Below are 20,228 nucleotides of genomic sequence, written 5' to 3' on the forward strand. Positions count from 1 at the left end.
GATCTGGCTTAGTCACTTTCCCTTCTGTGACCTTGGACATGATATTTAACCCTTCTTGGCTTCAGCCTCCTGCTCTGTAAGGTAAGGGTGTTACTAGTACATAACTCATAGGGTTGTCGTGAGGGGTCAATGACATAATTCATGGAAAGTTCCCAGACAGTGGTTGCCACTAAGTGGAGGTCAGCTGTCATCTGTATCATCATCGGCAGCAGCCTTGGTTTCCTAGCCGACCCTTCCATCTGCCTCCCCCAGGGTTTATTACAAATGGGTCAATGAGGCAATGTATAGAACAGCAGCGGGGCTCCTACAGGGACTCAGTGAAAGCCCCACCCTCCCCAGCCTCTCATCAAGGGTCCCATTTACCTTGAGCCTTTCTGGTCTGCAATCCTGCGCAACAGTAAGGCTGAGCCTACTGGCGCATGTCAGAGACACCGTGACACCCCCCACCCCAATCACTGAGGGCCAGGGCTCATATTTGATGCTATTTCTCTTTCCTTTTCCATCCTGAGTTGAAGTGGGAGAGCCAAAGAAAAGCCTTTAGTTGGCATCACTTCACCAAAGAATCATTGCTCAGGGTAACTACAAGGACTGACATCTGACAAAGAAAATAATTTGGATCCATGTTCATTAGAAAAAAAAATTGACAGAGAAAAGTGCATGTTTAAAATGATGGCAGCTATAGAGATAAAGACCACAAGGGTCCGTGCTAATATATGAATGGCCAGTGTGATGGGGTAGTGGGCTGTTAATGCAGATCCGTGTGGGAGACGATATATAGGCCCCCTTGAGAGTGCAAAACAAAATTTAAAGTGAATAAATATGGCAGTACTTACCAAAATTGTAAATGTGTAATTGGTAACTACAAATGTATAACGTGCACCCTTTAAGGCAGCGATTCTGCTTTTAGGCATCTGTTGTACAGAAATAGTCTCATGTGCGTAGTGTGTGTGTGTGCAAGGATGTTTACTGACTCACTGTAAGTGCAGCAAATTGAGATAATGATCGACAAAAAGGGATAGTAAAGCAAATGCTGGTGTATGTGGTATATTCACATGATGGGATCCTATACAGCTTTCAAAAAGAAGAAGATGGATGTGCAGGGCTGATATGGAAAGATGCATTTCACACATTGTTTGGTAAACTATGAAATTGCTGCAGAATGACATATGAGGCTAAGACGGCCCTATCAGTGTGTATCTAGGTGCAAAATGCATATACCTGTATCAATACCATTTATATATAACACATACATTCCAAAAATGTGTATGTTGGAAAATATGCTAGAAGAAGATATAAATCAAAGTATTATCAAAGATTAGCCTTTGGGTCTCATTAGTGGGATGGGATGGAGAGACAATGGTGGGACTTTTAGTTATTGCTTTAAACAACTCAGACTTCTTCCTCCCTCCCTCCCTCTCTTCTTTCTCTCTCCCCTCCACTTTCTCTCTCCCTCCCTCCTACCCTCCCTCGCAACCTTCTATCACAAATAGTGTGCCTTTCTTTCCCAGTAATAAAACAAAATTAAGAAGCCCCAATATCCATTCAGCCATCCCCTACCCTGTCCCTTGATAAAGTGATAAATTCGTTATTTTAATTTCCTTGAGCTTCCATGCATAATATTCAGGAAAGGGAAACATAAATTTAAGGACGGATAAGGAGAATTGGAATTAAAACGCATAAAGTTTCTGTTATGTACCCAGCGCTGTGCTGAGCAGTCACATATTGACATGATTAAATTCCTAGCAACCTGCTAAGGTGATATCAAGGGTGATATTCGCTAGACCTGAGAACTTCCAAGACACAGGCACTAACCAGCAAGATGAAATGCCAGCCATAACCCTGGAGAAGCATCTAAAGCCACCCTGTCCCTGGATGGTGGGGACTTTAGGAGGGTCCTTGGGAGGGGTCGGACTGACCGGGTAGCAGGAGGGCACCGGGGAGGAGTGTACTTAGGCCGGCAAGCTTCTTGCCGACTGGCATGGAAGAATTTCAGTGTTTAATTGAAATTAAAGGTGTGGCTCCACATGGGGGTGTATCAGCTGAAAACCAGCCTGTTCAGCACAGTGCTCTTGGGGTCTGGGATCCCAAGCTGTTGTCTCTTGGTAATAAAACTTTGTCCCTTTGCACTGTAGACTGTCCCCTCTACTATTTGCAGGCCCAAGCTGCAAAGCAGGGTGACAGTGCTCAAGTCTGATGAGGCAGTTTGACTCTATGGGCAAATTCTAAGTGTGAGATGCACAGGTGAGACTAGCCCTTGGCAATGTAATTTCAAAGGTATTTCAGGATTACTTTTATTTGCATTGCCCAGCCTCTGATACCTGCCCACTCTGGACAAAACGCACAGCTGTTCCCAGGTTCCCCCGTAAAAGGCAGAACCTCACGGTTCTCTCCAAGGGCCGCCTGAAGCAACAGCAAGCACATTTGGTCTGAGCTGCTGCTGTTACACTCTGCAGTCTGCAGGCAGAATCACCCCTTTTCTGTCCAGCAGGAGGACCAGACGCTCAGGGGCTACAAGACTGCAAGAACAGCCCCAGCCGCCACCTCCCCACGGGTGGGGTGACCGGTTTCCAGTCTGCAGTCAGGAAAAGTGGGTCCTCTACTTCCTTCTTGCCTGGGTTTCTTCCTTTCCTGCCCTTATTGGATCAAATTGTGGCTGGGATACGCTATTAAATAAAATGGTTAGTTTTATTTCAAATTGTACTTTGTTTTAAAGCCAACTCAGAGGAACATGAAAAAAAAACGCAGACAGATGAAAACAGGAGAAACAAAGGCATGCATCTGCAGGTGGCTAAAAGGTTCACCGGGGCCATGTCGCCAGTGAACTCGAGAGCTGGGTTCCAAGTCCGTCTGCTCACTCCCACTCATCAAGCTGCCTTGCAAGGACTGGGCCTCAGGCATCCACCACTCATTCTCTTTGGATTTCTTTTGTATGCTCTTCATCTAACGTGGAGATTTCAAAAAATAAGAGCCTGGTTTTGTCACTGTTTAGATACAGTTCTGCTTGAAAGAAAACACAACAGATGGGGTCGTTTTTAAGGCAGGATGCAGCTGGAGGCCCGAGGGCGTGCAGACCTCAGAGCAGCTCCTGGGGAGGGGAGGCCACAGTGCGTCCCTCTACCTCTCGGGAGTCAGTCTTCTATATCCTCTGGATCCCGCATGTGTCTGTCCCCTGTGCTGTCTCTGTCACGTAAGAGTCAGGCCCCTACCCTCTGTGAACATGAGCAACTGAAACGCATAGCAGCTGAAATGGCAAAACTGAGTGTTCCCTTTAAGGAACACAAGGCCTGGAAGGGCCCAACCCCCAGTGAAATGGGCTGCCACCATGACGCCAGGTGGGCCATTCTGAGCAGGACAGCTGTCTGTAGCACAGGTTCTTTCTGGCCAGGATGCTAGGACTTACCTGGACTCTGCCACATCTTTGCTGTGTGGCACAGAGAGATCCAGGACTTTCTGAGCTTCAGCTTCGGTTGCCTAAACCCCAACCCCTTCTTTTCTCCCAGGAGGTTTACTGTAATGCTCTTTAAGGGCAAAGTTTCTGCTTTCCTCACCTCTATTCCAGTGTCTATCATGGCCTCTGGGACAGTGTAACAACTTTGAAGACTGATGGTATGAATAACAGTAACATAAACGTGTGTTGAACGTTTACTGTGCACCAGACCCGTTACATGGGTTACCTCATTTACGTTTCTCAGCCACACTGCAAGGTGGAATACTAGTATCATGCCCCTTCAATGGGAGAGGAGGACGTGACTCATCCAGGGTCACAGAGCTAGTAACGCTAGATGGGGAACTTAATCCTGTATTATTATACCTCTTGATTGCAGAGGCCTTATTGCCATACTGTATTGCCTTCCAGGGGAGGGGAGGGGAGGGAAAGGAAGGGACCTGCCTCCCCCACCTGCTTCCCCATTTTGAAGACGTTTCCTGTACTCCATCTGGAGCTTGCTGGAGGCAGTGAAGTGGGGAGAAAATCTGCCTGTATTAGCTTCTTCTGGTCTCTGTTCCTTGTCGGTCACTTACCTGTCATCTATGACTCTTCCTGGGTTTTCACCCCCAACCAGTGGCTACTCTCTGCTGGGTTCTGGTCATCACTACCAATGGTCTCTGCTAACCCTTTGGTTCCTAGATTTGAGGATGGTGAGATAGCTCGAGACCTGGAACTGAGAATTCTGGACTCTAACCAAAGAGTGGATTTATCTAATCGACCAAATGACTGATGAGTGGTTTTAATCATTCAGTCAACAGGTATTTTCAGAGCACTTACTAAGCATCAGCCACTGTGCTGGACACTAGTGAGACAAAGATAAAGACACAGCCCTTGCTCTCAAAAATCACCAAGTCTCATATATCATGGGGATGTAATGCACAACATGGTGACTAGAGTTAACAATACTCTATTGTATATTTGAAAGTTGCTAAGAGAGTAGATCTTAAAAGTTCTCATCACAAGAAAAAAACTGTAACTATGGGAGGCGATGGTTGTTAAGTAGACGTCACGGTGATCATTTCTCAGTATAGACAAATACTGAATCATTACTTTGCATACCTGAAACTAATACGATGTTACATGTGAATTATATTTCAATAAAAATAAATTAAAAAAAATCTCCAAGTATCATGTAGGAGACAGAAAGAGGAACTGATTATTACTGAACAGTGATAAAGTAATCACACCCTGCTCCAGGAGCTGGAGGGAGTGGACCCCTCTCCCCATGGCTAGGTTGGGGAAGATTCTGGTGTGGGAAACAAATGCCAGTCTAGGGAAACTTCAGTGTTTGCAGTGCATTTATGATTTGATCCCCACAGCAAAGCTAAGGCATGGGCAGACTGGCTGTTCATTCACCCATTTTCCATATGAGGACAGTAAGGCTCAGTAAATTGGGCTGCAAAAACCCAAATCTAAGCAAATGGGAAGATGGCTTCTGCCTTATCCAAGTGATTTTCTGCTTCAGACAAGAGACACAGGATGCCCTGGCCCAATGGCACTGCTCCCAAACATGCTTATTCTCCGGGGCCATCTTTCTTACCTGACACTCACTGGGCATTCTCTACGTGCAAGGCCCTGTGCTAGGCACTACGGGATGTGAAGAGGTGAAATAAACACAGGCTGGTCTTGTTCTAAGATGGGAAGTCACATGAAAAAAGATAAATAATGCTTGAGAAAGCAAAGAATTGAGGAGACTGTCAGTAAACCAACAGTTTAAAGGCAGAAGAGATCGTGGCAGACAAGGGAAATAACGCAGGCGTTCCCGGGCACTGAGCAGACCATGGCAGCGGGGACTCAGAGGGAGACTGGAGGGGAATGGATTAGGGAGTCTCAGAAGCCAGCTGAGATCGAGGGCCTGAGGTTGACCGAAACGGCTCTCAGGGATTCAACACTCACCAGGTACCAGGCCCTGGCTTAGGTATTTTGCACACATTTTGTTTTTATATGTAATCCTTCAGTGAGGAATCTGAGGCTTGGAGGGTTGAAATTCCCATTTTCCAAGGTCACCTAGTAAATAAAGGAGATGAGATTTGAACCCTGGTCCAGATGACTCCAAAACCTGTGCTCTCACCTCCTGCTCTATCACTCTTTTCCCTCCATGGGTTTCTAAGCTTAACAAAAATTTCCCCTTTTTAAGAAGTCCCCAGTGTTCCCCTCTGCCCACTGAGAATCATGGAAAGATGGATCTGACATGAAGGATTTTAGAAGTAGAAGAAAAGACTGCAAATTTCACAGCTCCAGGACTGAGCCAAGCAGTGACGGTTCCTCTCGGCTCAAAAAGAGTAGTTCTAACACTGGGACCTCCAGACCAAACCTTTAACCCATCATCATCATCAGTGTCACAAAGACAATATGAAAACAACAACAACAACAACAACAACAACAAAACAGGACAGCACTTTTGCAGCATTTATCTAAAGGAAAAATAGCCAAATCCCATCTATAAACAAGCTGGAGCCATAGACACTTACTAAACATCAATATAAACACACCCTGTGCTTACATCCAAATAATTAATTGTCCTCCACCAGAACAAGGTCTTTGCAATAGCACATATGAAAAAGAGGGGGAGGTTTCAGTCAGCAAAAAGCCAAATATGAGCCAGCAATAGCTGCAAAAACCCAAATGTGATCTCAAGCTGCATCAGCAGAAACGTAACAGCTGACAAGAGGGAGGTGAAAACCACATTTGCTCAGCACAGGGGCAATCCCACCTTGAGGAACAGAAGTGTCAGTTCCGGTGTTACGCTCCAGGGCATGAAACATTAGAATGTCTATCTAGAGGACAGTGACCAAAATGGTGAAATGTCTGAAAAACACATTACATCAGACTAGCTGAAAAGACTGGGATTGTTTATTTAGGTTGATTTTCCAAAGTGACAGGGCATCTCTTTTTTTGTTTTTTCCTGTTGTCAAATTTCCTGAGAGCTGCCTTGGAGAAGGAAAAATCAGATTCACTTTCTTTGAGGACGTGAAGGGCCAGGGAAACAGATTTCAACTCAGTATAAGGAAACACCTTTTGATAGAGTAGTGCCTGGAAATGAGATGCACTCTCTCCTGGGCAGTGAGAAGGCCATCAAGGGAAGTAATCAAGAGATACTGGAGAGACGTTTGACTACATAACTTCTGACGCTCCTCAAAACTCCAATTCCAAGAACACTGATACTTTTCCCCCCTCCCATCACCACTGAAGAGCCAGAGAAGACAGATTCTGAAAACCCAACAGAAGTTGGCCATAAATCCAAAACGGCTTAGCCCAGAAGACACTGCCTGTGTCCCCAACCGCCAGCTCCTGTGCCTCTTCCCAGTTTCCTGAAATGCCCCCTGGAAGGTGGGATGCAACAGGGAAGACTCACCTTTCTTCTCAAAGTCCCCTTTCTCTTCCCCTGGTCGGCCCAGGCTGTCCAGGGTGTGGGTCACCTGGCTGCCAAACTCGTCCTCACGGGAGACATGGTTGGCCCGCCGGGGCAGGTCCTCCTCCTCCTCGTAGTCATAGTCGTCCAGGATGGGGGTCTCCCGGATGGGCACGCCGATGACGGAATTGTGGGCCTGCAGCCGGGAGGAGCGGAAGGTTTCCCGGGCCTGGGGGCCCAGCAGCACGGAGGGGATGTAGTGGATCTCGTGAGTGGCTTCCGTGCTAGCGCTCTTCTGGGGGATGCGGCGACGCTTCTGCCAGCGCCGCTGGGCGTAGAGCGCCACCGTGAACACCAGCAGCAGCAGCAGCAGCGCGATGAGGCCACCCTGGAGCGGGAGGGAAGAAAGACAAGCAAATGGGTCACTGTCCTCGGGGCTGGAGTGACAGAGGGGGGTTTCCAGCCCACCATACTCAGTCCTGATCCCTAGGTCCTTAGGTTTGGCTCTCGGAGCCTCAAGGAGCCACCAGCCATGCTTTGAAGCCAGAGAGACAGTTTCCAAATGTGGCTTCCTCACCAACACACTGTGTAACCTTGGAGAAACTGCTTCACCTCTCTGAGCCTTGCTTATCACTTGTATAAAGGTGGTGAGTAAAAATCCCTGCCCTCCCTTCTTCAAAAGGTTGCCACAAGGAGCAACTGAGATGGATAATGGTCATGCCAGAGCAATGGAGACTCCTAAACACTGGGAAAAGTCAGGGTTGTGGCTTCACACAAGAGTCTGAGTCCCAACTCCACCTCCTACCAGCAGAGTGACCCCAGGATATTTGCTCATACCCTCTTAACCTTGCTTCCTCATCTCTAAAATCAGTCCACCAAGAGGTCAAGAGACAGTAGCCTTTCTTCCATTCTGCTGGGAATATATGATAGCACTTTTAAGTCAAACAGTTTCTACATAATCCATCTTTTTTATTATCAGAAAAACTAGTCTTTTAAAATTTGATTCCCAACAGGGGACCTGGGACAAAGGTGCTTCATTAATATTTGTTGAATGAATGAATAAATGAGCCTTTCTAGGGCTCCCTTAATCAGGAATTTAAGGCATACTGAGATTTGTTTTCCTTTAATACATTCAACTGGTAAATATTTGGTTATATCTGCACAACATATATTAAAATGAAATAGGTTAAGGTGTTTACGGACGTATCTGACAAGATTCATGAGACTCATGAAATAGTCTGTTCTGTGAACTCCTCAAGGGTGGGGGTGTTTCCAAAACACGTCTGTACTTCCGACAGCAGCTGTCCAGGGCTTGAGGTGGAAGGTCTGCGTTCTCCGCACCCCTCTTCTTTCACTCTGTGCCAGAAGCATCTCTGAGGAACAGGGACAGACCCTCAGTTACCTTGCTTCTCTTCATTATATCTTCTGCCTGGGAGATTCGAGGCCACTGTGCTGAGTCTCTGCTGTGTAATCCTTAGACCTGGGGAGGATCACCCTCTTGGTATGGGGTGGGGTGGGGAGCAAAGAAGTCCAGAGAGTCTGAAACTCAGATGGTGAGCAGCATAGCAAGCTCTGAGCCTCACTTTTTGTGTGTTTGTTTATTTTGGATTTTTAGCTCTAAAGCCTGGATTCTTTCAACACACCCATGTGGCTGATCGCGCTTCCTTGATGATGATCTCATTGGAGGAAAGGACGATTTCTGACAACGACTTACATAACATCTTGCAAAGATGAGAGACGTTAACTAACCTTGAATACATCATCTCGGTGGGGAGTGACTGCTGTTAAGGATACTTGTTTAGGCCAAGAAGCAGATTATTTACTAAAATGATTCAGCTATCCCGCTGAATACTTTAAAAAATGATCACGTCTTTCATCTCTGCAAGTCCCTCAGTTCACTAGGCTAGAATTCATCACCTCCATGGGGGTGGAGGTGGGGAGTAGGTGGGTAAGTGGCTAAGAGGTGGCCAGGGACACAGGTATGGCTGGCAGTCAAGCCCTGTCTTGACTCCAGCAGTGAGTCACTGCTAGATCCCCAGGAAGGTTGTCTCTGGATGTTGGAACTCAAAAACAAATATACAAACCAAATAAAGCTACAAGTATATGTACTTACGTATACGTGTGTGGGCGTGGGTGCCATCTGTTAACTCTGTGTAAAGTGTGTGTGTGTGAGTGTGTCTGTGAGTGTGTGTGTGTGTGTGTGTGTGTGTGTGTGGTTTATCACCTCTGGAGCCCTAGAAAAACAAGAACAAATGCTTTTTCCCTCCAAAAAACACACAATAGAGACCGCACTGCATCTAGAAATCATGTGTGACATGATTTCTTGGTATGATTAGCTTTTTGCATCAGCGATAACAAAGGAAGGAGACTGGGGTGGGGGGGTATGGAGGGAAGAGATAATAGGAGAGGTGAGTGAACAGAAAAAGGAGGCATGAAGAACACCACCACTTGATAAAAACAACAGCAGGCCCTCTCCTTACTACTTTTACTTAATGTTATTTTATTTATTCTTCAAGACAATCCTATGTGATAGGGATTATTATTTCTGCTCCATAAATGAAAGGAGGGAAAGGTGGTTCAGAGAGGTTAAGTAACTCGCTTGAAGTCACACAGGTTTGGGTCCTGGGTCCAACTGAACACAAAAGGCTAGGATGTGGTAAAACAGGGATGTGAACCCAGTCCTTCACTGCACAGCCAGTGGCTCTTTGACAGCGTAGTGATTCTACAGACCAAAAGGAAGGAAAGGAAAAATGGGTGCTGTGCACAAATAAAGGAGCTCAAGAGAATTATGTGGCCACCTTTGTCCTAGTGGGAAGTTCCACCCAAGGAAAGCGGATGAGTAATTCAGAACCAAGAAGCAACTAGAATCTGCATCCACCTGGACTGGTCCAGGCTGCGGTTCTGCTCCACTGCTGCAGGGCTGTACCCTTCTTTGCAGTCTTCCTTCATCAAGGGCAAGCAAACAGAAAAGCAGGAGCTGTTGCTGGAAGGGTGAGCAGGACTAGAGTGTCAGTCCACCAAGTCTACAGGCCAGGGGCAAACACAGACCCAGGCAGCAGAAAAAAGGCTGCCGGGAGAGCAGGGAACCCAGGAAGGAGAAGAGGATGTAGAGAGAAGGCTATGAATTTTAAGAAAGCAAGTTAAGGAGAGGTCAAGGCTCGAGGGGGCTCAAGCTGAGGTCCTGCCAGCCTCAGGGACAACCCGATGCCAAATCTGATTTGGACGAGACAAGTCAGGTTGGAGAAGTGGCAGCGAGTTCCAGAAATAAAAGTCCCAGTCTGTTACTGAGGGGTAGGTGTCTGCAAGACTGCAAGCAACACAAGTCTCAGGGTAATTAGCTGTACCTTATTCTTTTGTGTCTAAGGATTTCACTAAGCTGTCAGGCAGGAAGTGGGAAAGAGACAGGAGAAAGAATGTGTGTTCCCATCTTTTCTGGAACCTTCCCTACTAAAGCCTCTCTAGAGTAGGATCAGCCTGCTCTTCTTCTATTCCTGACACTGAGTCTCAGATCCCTCAGTGGAGCCAGGCCAGGGCCAAGGGCAGAGTGGCAGGATGTGGTAACCAGGTGTCTGGGGGCACCCGGGAAAGCGTGGGAGTCCCTGCTTCCCTGCGTGCTGTTGGCCACGACAAGCTGGCTAAGACATTTCACCTCCTTGTGCTACAAAGGCTCACCTACAAAATGGGCTGATTGTTCCCAATGTGAAGGGTTAATTAAGCTAAGGATTAAAGAAGACAATAAAAGATCTGGAGAAAAGGTCTGGCTCCACAAATACCAACAAATACCAGCCTCAGTCCTTCAGCCTCTCTATTCCTTCATCCCAAAGCAAATCCTTTCGCACCCTTCCCCCGGCGTAAAACCCTTTTCTGGCTCCCCTCCCCACTCTCAAAATAATGTCCAGATCCCCAGCCTGGCACCCAAGCCTCCTCGTGCTGAAGTGTCTGCTTCCTTCTCCTGCCTCACCCCCCAACAAGTCCCATCTCATATCTTGTCCTTGAATCACACTGTGATTAGCATTCCCCCAAAGCATGATGCTCTGAGCTCTTCCCCAATGACTTCGCAGCCCAGAGCACTCAGTCACTCACTCCCTACAGTGGTTGGAATAATGCCCCCCAAATTCATGTCCATCCAGAACCTTAGAAAGTGATCTGATCTGGAAGAGAGTCTTCGCAGTTATAATTAAGATGAGGTCACACTGCTTAGAAAATAAACATGGTTACTAAGCAGGAGGGGGCGGGGAGGGGAGAAAGGAGGGATAAATTGGGAGTTTGGGATTTGCAGATACTACTATACATAAAATAGATAAACAATAAGGCCCTACTGTATAGCACAGGGAACTATATTCAATACCTTGTAATAGCCTATAATGAAAAAGAATATGAAAAGGAGTATGTATATATGTACATGTAACTGTATCACTATGCTGTACACCAGAAATTAACACAACAGTGTAAACTGAATATACTTCAATGATAGATAGATAGATAGATAGATAGATAGATAAATAAATAAATAAATAAATAAATATTTTTAAAAGATGAGGTCATACTGGATTGGCTGGGCCCTAAATCCAATGACCTGTGTCCTTGTAAGAAGAGTAGAGGAGACACATACACACAGATGGCCACGTGAAGACAGAGACAGAGACCAGAGGGTTGCAGCTACAAGCCAAGGAACACCAAGGACTGCTGGCAAACATCAGAGCCTCCAATTGCACAACCCCTGCTGACATCTTTTCTTTCTTTTAATTGAAGTATAGTTGGTTTACAATGTTGTGTTAATCTCTGGTGTATAGCACAGTGATTCACTTACATATATAATACATATTTATTCTTTTTCATATTCTATTTCATTATAGGGGTTTTTTTTTCCTGCTGACATCTTAATTTGGGACTTCTGGCCCCCTGAACTGTGAGAGGATAAATTTCTGTTGTTTTAAGGACCCCAGTTTGTGGTTACTTGCTACGACAGCCCTAGGACACTAACACCTCCTCCTCATCTGCTCGTCTCAACTCGCCCAGCCATCCCAGCTTGGACGTCAGGTCACCGGGGGCATCTTTGCCTCTTCAAGTTGGCGTGAGGCTCCGCTCTCCTCCCTCACACACGCCACGGCTGTCAGCCATCTGGCTACACTGCTACAACCTCATCGTCTGGTTGACCACTTTCTCACCCTAGCTTCTGCACGGCCGTTTCCCCAGCCTGCAATATAGCACATGGCCCAGCAAGGCACTTAATAAACATCCAGAAGCCTAAAATCTGGCCCAGACTTTGCCAAAGGAATGTAAATCCGACAGTCCCTGTATCAGCACTGACCCCAGCAACCAGTGGACACCTGATCCGACCTTGTATGGCCCGGCCCCTCTTTGCTGCTCTGCTTTTATCCAATGCCGGTGCCTCCAGCTGGTTTGCTTACATACACAATATCAAACACTGAAAAATAACACAGAGGTGAAAAATAAAAAGCACCCCCAAACCGCCCCACCGAGAGAGCCTTCTGAAAAGTCAAACTAAGAACTCTATTCAGCCTGGCCCCATTCTAATCTATTTTTTCCTGTTAAAATATCCAGGCACAGAAGAAGGAGCCAGAGAAAGGAAAGAAAGGGGTAATGTGAGAAATGCTTTATTTGACAATGTGTCATTCGGAAACTGATTATTTCTGTCTCTGGCCTTTTTAATATTCCCTCATGACGGCCAAGCTGCAAAAGGATTTGGTATTCTAAGACTGGATTTATAATACTCTGTTCGGCAGTGATAAGAACACGGGCCTTTAATCCTCAGAGCTGTGAACATGCATATTCTCCCAAGTAATGTCCTTCCCCTCTGTCACTTGTGTCTGGTCCCGACAGCCAGCCCCAGGACGTCTGAGGTCTGACGACCCACCGGGTCTTCTCTGGGCCATTACCTGAGTGACGGAGCTAGCACGCAAAGGCCAGGGCTCCAAGTTCTCTGGGATGTTTTCTTTCAGGCCTCAGTCTATGTTTAAGCTGGAGGGATTATTAGAAAATAGCCCAGACCCTTGGGATTACAGATAAAAAAACAGGCTCAGAGAGTGGAAGTGACTTGACCAAGATCACAGAACATCCTAAGATAATTTTGGAAGCAGTATATGCAGCCAGCACCCTTCAAAGCTGCTGAGAAACCACGACTCCTGACAGTCTGATCTACAAAATAGTTTCCGCAATCTTTCTTTCTCTCCACTCTATGTCTCAGTCATGACTGCCTTTCACCATGATAATTTCAAAACCCACCCCAAATGACCTCCCAGGCTTTATTCCACCTCCTTCACTGTCTCCAACCCATCTTCTATCATAACTAAGGCACAGCTGAAAACAAAGCCCCTCCCCACTGAGCAATCGAAAAGTCCTACAGTTTGATAGTTCAAGTTCATGTCAACTGGTTCTCCACCTTTGTAGATAACGTATAGCTCAAAAGGTACACCTTGACCTATATCCTTAGGAAACCTTAATTTGAAAGATACATGCACCCCAATACAGCACAATTTACAACAGCCAAAACATGGAAACAACCTAAATGTCCATCAACAGATGACTGGACAAAGACGTTGTGGTATATTTATACAATGGAAAACTACTCGGCCATAAAAAGTAATAAAATAATGCCATTTGCAGCAGTATGGATGGACCTGAAGATTGTCATTCTAAGTGAAGTAAGCCAGAAATAGAAAGAAAAATACCATGTAATATCACTTACATGTGTAATCTAAAATAAAAAGACTAATGAACTTATTTATAGAACAGAAACAGACTCACAGACATAGAAAACAAACTGATGGTTACCAGGGGGGAAAGGGGGTAAGAAGGGATAAATTGGGAGTTAATGATTTACAGATACTAACTACTATATACAAAATAGATAAACAAGAAGTTTATACTGTATAGCACAGGGAGCTATATTCAATATCTTGTAGTAGCCTATAATGAAAAAGATTATGAAAACAAATATATGGATGTATATATATGACTGAACTATTTTGCTGTACACTGGAAATTGTCACAACATTGTAAACTGAATATAGTTCAATTGAAAAGAAAATTTTTAATGTACACCTTTGTATATCCTTCTCAAAATGTATGCTTCCCCTCCACACACCACCAATTCTACTGAGAGCCTATTATAGAGCAGACACGGTGCTAAGTCTGCAACCACATTGGAACTCACTGTTCCTATTTACTGTCCTAGATTTCCTCTGTTTGGAATGCTGCCCTCATTGGCTCTCACTGTTATTCCTCACCCTGACATCTCTATGCCCAAAGACCAGGAAGACTTAATGGCCAACTTCAATGCAATCTCCTTGGTGAACTCTTCTGGGATGAGTTCTGGGGATATTTCCTCTCTAGGCTCAGCCAGAAGGAATCACTTTATTTCATCTGAATTCCCACTGTACATCATCTCAACCCTGATTTAAGGAACTTTAGCATTTTCTAACTTGTATTAGAGTTATTGATGCTCAAGCTCCCCTACTGGTTAGATTATTGCACCCATTGCACAGATGAAAAAGTGGGGCTCAGAAGATAAACTTGCTTGAGAACACACCCCAAGGTGGCAAGTCCATGGGATAAGGCCTCCCAGCTGGGGCCACTGCAGTAAACTGCAGGCCCACTCTCTCACAGACTGGGAATGCCCACTGGGCCTTGAGGGAGCTGCAGGGGAATAAGCTGATAACACAGGTCTGAACCACACTGCAAATGGCATGACAATTTTTTAGGCAGTAGGGATCCAAGATTTTCTTTAAAGCAATAGAGTAATGAGATCACACTGGATGTATGTACTGCAGGGATGGGAAACAGGGAGACCAGCACGATGGCTGTTGACAATAGTCCAGGACAGAACTTCTCGACTGGGGGTAATTTTATCCCCCAGGAGACATTTGGTAATGGAGACTTTTTGGTTGTCTCAACTGGGGAAAAGGTGCTACTGGCATTTACTGGCTAGAGGACAGGGAATCTGTAAGCATCCTCCATGCCCAGGACAGCCATGTACACAAAGAATGATCTCTGTCAACAGTGCAGAGGAAGAGGAAGCCCTGGTCTAAGAGACAGACGATTCGACCTGATATATGGGCAGCTGAAGTGGGGTCGTCGGCTAATGGCATACAAATAAGACATTCCACAGGACGGGAAGACCTGGTGTTTCACCGGCAGGAAGGGGAGAGAAAGAAGGTGCCAATGATGACACTGAAGCGTGGATTCTGTCACTGGATTAGAATTGTATCTACATGTGAATTTTTTCCCTAGGTAAGCTCCCAGAAAGTTATGAAAGATCCCAGCACATAATCAAATGAAGAGATAAGTTTATACATGTGAACATCTAGGAGAAGACAAATGCACAAAAGATAAAGATACGCATACACATACATGTATTATACACATATGTATATACTCACGTGTATAAAAATACATTCATGCCTATCTTTATGTCGATAGTTGGCTATATTTAGTTATCTCTTTGCCTCTAGACAAATATAGGGTGACCTATTTAAGGAAGTCCCATTATAGAAAATGAAACATTTTCCTTTTAAACTAATCATCTACTTAGAATGTATCTATTAGAGAAACTATTTTATTTCCTAAGATAATGCCAAGGGAATAAAGTAAAAATGCAGAAATTCTTTGGAACTTATTCATTCCCCACCCAGCTCAACCTTCCTTAATCATCTTCAGATCAGATCAGAATGGGGGCCAAATCCTGGGTGATCATTCTGAATCCATCAGCAATTCACCAAGGGGAAAGCTGGTGAACTCAGGGACACCTGCACTTGCCCATGAGTCAGACAGACAGGGATTCGGGTCATGGTCGTACTACCTTTCAGATGGGTGTCTTTGTTTTGTCCCTTGAGCTTCGTCAGTTTTCTCATCTGTAAACTGGGTTACTAACCCTTAACTGAGAGGGTCTGCAGAGGATTAAATGAGATTGCATTACAGAACTCATTGAGTATAGTGGCTCGCAGGTAGAGGATCTCAGGGAATATTAGGATCCTTGTTATTCACGCAAGAACTTACTCCCTGAAAAATTAGATACAAGGTAATGGTGAAGCCACCAAGTTCCCTCCACTATGGTGTGTGGTACTCTCTGTACAGTTTCCCAAAATATTACCATGATCACCCTACAGACTCTATGTTGTGTGACCTTGACTATGGCCCTTCTTCCCCTCTTTGGGGTGAGTAGATAATATTGCCTGGTTTTTAATGATCATCCCAGCTCCAATATTACAGATCAGAAAGGCAAAGGCAAATGTGAAAGTGTTTTTGAACTGATGAAATATATGTATTCCCATAACATCCTGTCTAGCATTTCAGTTGTATAAGCATGAACCTCACCGGCAAAACCTCCTGCATCCCTTGCACCATCTCATGCAGCTGTGCTTTTGCTCATGCTGCTCACTCTGCCTGAAATGTTCCCCCAGCTTTTCCTTCTAGTCCTTTAAACTCAGCTCTTGGGTCATGAGTTCTCAACAAGCCTTTGTGAAACCTGCCGTCTCTGGCTGGTTAAGTACTCACCTGTTAGGACCCTCAGTGACTCATGCTTCTGTCTGCCAACTACCGTCTCATCACCCTGAGTGCCCCTAGAGGGCATCCTTAATCAACTCAGTGTACCCAAGACCAAGCCCCGGGCCCAACACTGAGTAGACCTCATTATGCATTAATTGTATTTCTACACTGAGAGGCAGTGAAGGGGAGGGCAGGGTTTTATTTATTTCTGAGTGAATTTGAGTGGTACATGGTACATAGTAGAGCCTCAATTCCTTACTGAATGAATGAATGAATGAATGAATGAATGAATGAATGAATCCATTATAAATGCATCTTTGAGGGTAGGTGACTGAAATATACCTACATCTGTTTGGCAAGTTTCCATTTGCTTGGGAGAGAGGGCTGACAATTAGTCACAGGAGGTATTTAGCACAAATCAGTACTCCAGATCCTCAGGTGGCCTCTCATGTTTTGTCAGAAATCCCAGTCTGAAGATGGATGAATGGAGAGGGTGGGAGAAGGCATCGTTGAGAGGATTGATTTTCTTCCTATTCTTTGAGTCATGAAGATAAACAGATGAACCCTGGTGACTACAGAGGGAGCCTTGCACTCATTCACCAGGTCAAGGGCATGCCTGGAAATAGGCAGACCCAAGGTCAAGTTCTCACTCTGCCACTCAATGGTGGTGTGACCTTAGAACATTTGCTCCGTGAGGCTCAGTTTTTGCAGCTCTAACTTGGAAATAAAACCATTCACTGAAATGGGCTGTTGTGAGGATGAGATAAGGTGATATTTGCAAAATACATCATGTAGCCCTTCATCTGTAAAAACATTCAATACATGGCAGCTATTGGCTTGTTTCTGCTGTTACTGTTATGCCCCATCCTTGCACCCAACTTTCTGCCTGGATTTAGGAATACACAGATATGGCCTCAAAGAACTTGCAGTCAGTTTGGGGAAATAGATAAATACACAGATAATGACTGCCATGCACAGTTTGATAAGCTCTATGCCAGAAGCAAACATGGTGAGAAGCAAAGGTTCTGATAGCTTCCAAGTGCAAAACAGAGAAGAAGTGGGAATAAAAAGAACTTGCTTCCAATTTCAATTACAGTCAAGTTCAAAGGTGGGGGAGTGGGCTGGCCCATCTAATCAAGTATACTCACACCCAAAATGAGACGGAAAGACTGGATAACTAACTACACAACACGGCTGACCATGCAGGCTCTGGAGGACTTGGCCCGGGTCCGATCTGTGCTGTCACGTATCAGCTGCGGAGCCTTGGGTGGGTCACTGCCCTTTTCTAAGCCTCAGTTTTCCCACTAGGAAGTTGAGGACAGCAGTCTTTACAGAATGGGGCTATCGCAGGAATTAAATGAGTAAATGCACAAAAATGGACTTGAGATTATGTTTAGAACACAGTCGGTGGTCAATAAATGGTGGTTTAAAAAATTCTGACAGAGGAAAATTGCCTTGAGAAGGAAATCAGAAAACTTGCACCCTAGTCCTGGTCCTGGCCCCTTATAAACTGAAGACGCTCACAGAACTCTCACTGGTCCATGTGTATCTTTTAATGAGGTGACCACAGCAGCCCCATGAGCGAGATGGCCTTCTTTCAACAGACAAAGGAAGAGCCTCCAAGAGGTGACTTTGCCCAAAGTTGCAGGTTCAGGCAGAGGCATAGCACACATTTGGTTCCAGAATTCAAAGTCCATAATGATCCTGAAGCTCTCTGTTTGGCCCTAGAGTTGGTGGTATCCAGAACCTAAGTCCTTTGCTCAGGGCATCATTCTCTGAGATTGTGTTTCAGACTCACAGTGTCCACGGAGAGATCCCTAATACTGTGCCAACCTTAAACCACTGTGCCAACAGCCCAGCCTTCTGATATAGAGAGGAGGGCTAAGAGTTGAGAGGAAGCTGGAAGCCATGGAAAGCCTTAATACACACAAAATAATTTTCATACAGGCTGGGAGCTTCCCACATTAGCTGGCTTCTTGAGAAATCACGGGTGGGGAAAGGAAGTTTGGTGCAGGCGCAGTGGGTAGTGGGTGCTTGTCTGCAAACAAGATACAGCCTCACCTGTGAAGTCTTCCCTTTGCACCCCTGGTGGGTGGTGTACCCTCACCCATGTCCATCACAGCATCTCTGTGATCTTTCCACTCTTCCTTCATAGTACTTACCTCCCAGCTGTTACATTAATAGATTAACTCTGTTTATGGCTCTAATGGACTAGAACTTCCATAAGGTAGGAGTTCCATTTTGTCTATTATTTTATCATCAGTACTGAGAATAGCACTCTGTGCTTTATTGGTGTTTACTAATTATCTTTTGGATGCATGGATGGATGGTTGGATGGTTGGATGGATGGATGGATGGATGGGTAAGTGGATAAACACAGTAGACAGATGTCTCCACAAAAGGCGTGGAAGCCCCTAAAGGGAAAGGGCTGGGTCTGAACCATCACTGTGTCCTGTCCTAGGGCCAGAAGACTGGAAGATACATAGTGAATTAAAACACACAGGCACACATACACACATCGCTGTCAGTCTCCTCCTGGATCTGGGGAATGGGCACTGGTTATACGGGTAATTAGGAGGCAAACATGCCAACAGTCTGGCTAGGTCTCCCTGCTTTAAGGGCAAAGAGGAGAAGTTGGTCTGCACTCCAAGCTTGTTTAATCATTTATTTACTTGTAAATGCTCAGGAGAAAATGAACCAGAAAGCAAAGAGGTCAGGGGATGTCGGACCCAATTATTCATGCACAATCACCTTCTACAGAAAGCAAACTGATAGCTATATCTATTTGCTATTCCTCTTTCTATATTTGCATGGCAATATTAGGACTTTAAGTGAAAGGGGACATCCATGATGTAGCTCAAAGAGCACTGGATGGTTTCCATTCCTGGCTGTCACTGATCAGCTGTACAGCCCTGGGCCAGTCGGTTTACTTTTCTGAGCCTAAGTTTCCCCATCTTTAAAAAGGTCACATTAACAGGTGCCTTTTCCTCTTTATGTAAGGACCCCACTGAGACTCATGTTTATAAGAGAACTTTATATGTTGCAGTGATTTACACATATCAGGGCTTAGTGAAAGAAATGTTGAAAAAGAAGGAAGAAACAAAACGCCAGTGGTAACTCTGGCAGAGAGTAACTAAAGTCACAGAAAGAAAGCTGCAAATCCAGAGGGTTTCCATTATTTCCTATTTCTCCATCACCTACCCATCAAGTGTCTTCAAAACCTATTACAAGGCACACAACAGGGGTCTTTTGGAGGCACTGTTTTGCTGCCATTTCCCAGCCCTGGTGCTGGAGCTGCCGATTGTCTGGAAAGCACGTTGTGATCGCCTTGGAATCTCCCTACTGGGCCTGATTGGGAAAACCCCAGGAAAGATAGTTACCAAGGGCAGAGAGTCAAACACAAGATGCCAACCAATGAGAAGGGAGAAGAGAGAGGACTTGGCTGGAGGCTGGTCTGTGCAATGATGGAGGCAGGAAGCAAAATCGCTCAGTGCCCTTGCTGCAGCCACCAGGGCTGACCTGGTCTGATTCACCCTCTCCCCTTCACCGTCCTGCTCCATGGCTCCTGAGTTCTCAAAAACATAGAATTCAGCATTGCCTGAGTATCTCAAGTTAGCAGAGAGACTTGCCCAGTCACCTACGACCTTACTCTTAGTAACCCTTCTTAGCTTGGTGATGTTCTCCATCCTAGCCAACAGCTCCAGCAACCCAGGGCGCGGGCTGCAGGGGGAGCTGGTAGGTGGTGCTTTTCTTCCTTGTTCAGGGAACATCCCAACAGAAATACTGATAACCCCCTACCCCTCCATGAGTGCTAAGCTCCACAGAATCTGTTCCCTGAGACTTTGCTGTCACCAGCTGGGCTGCTCCAAAGCAGCTCACCAA

At 45.5% G+C, this 20,228-nt stretch overlaps 1 protein-coding gene across 7 annotated transcripts in view; it reads right to left on the minus strand.

Moving 5' to 3' along the window:
- The window catches only part of ASTN2 (astrotactin 2), an 849,846-nt gene that overhangs the window by 661,111 nt on the left and 168,507 nt on the right, over nucleotides 1-20,228 (minus strand). For all 7 annotated transcript variants that reach the window (XR_010382793.1, XR_010382792.1, XR_010382791.1 and 4 more), the window contains exon 3: nucleotides 6,843-7,227. Coding sequence is in view for 4 of the 7 variants with exons in the window: in XM_064490458.1 (XP_064346528.1) it covers nucleotides 6,843-7,227 (385 nt within the window). In the remaining 3 variants the exon portion in view is untranslated. The remainder of the gene's footprint in view (nucleotides 1-6,842; nucleotides 7,228-20,228) is intronic.

This window comes from Camelus dromedarius, chromosome 10 (genome assembly GCF_036321535.1).
Source record: "Camelus dromedarius isolate mCamDro1 chromosome 10, mCamDro1.pat, whole genome shotgun sequence".
NCBI lineage: Eukaryota > Metazoa > Chordata > Mammalia > Artiodactyla > Camelidae > Camelus > Camelus dromedarius.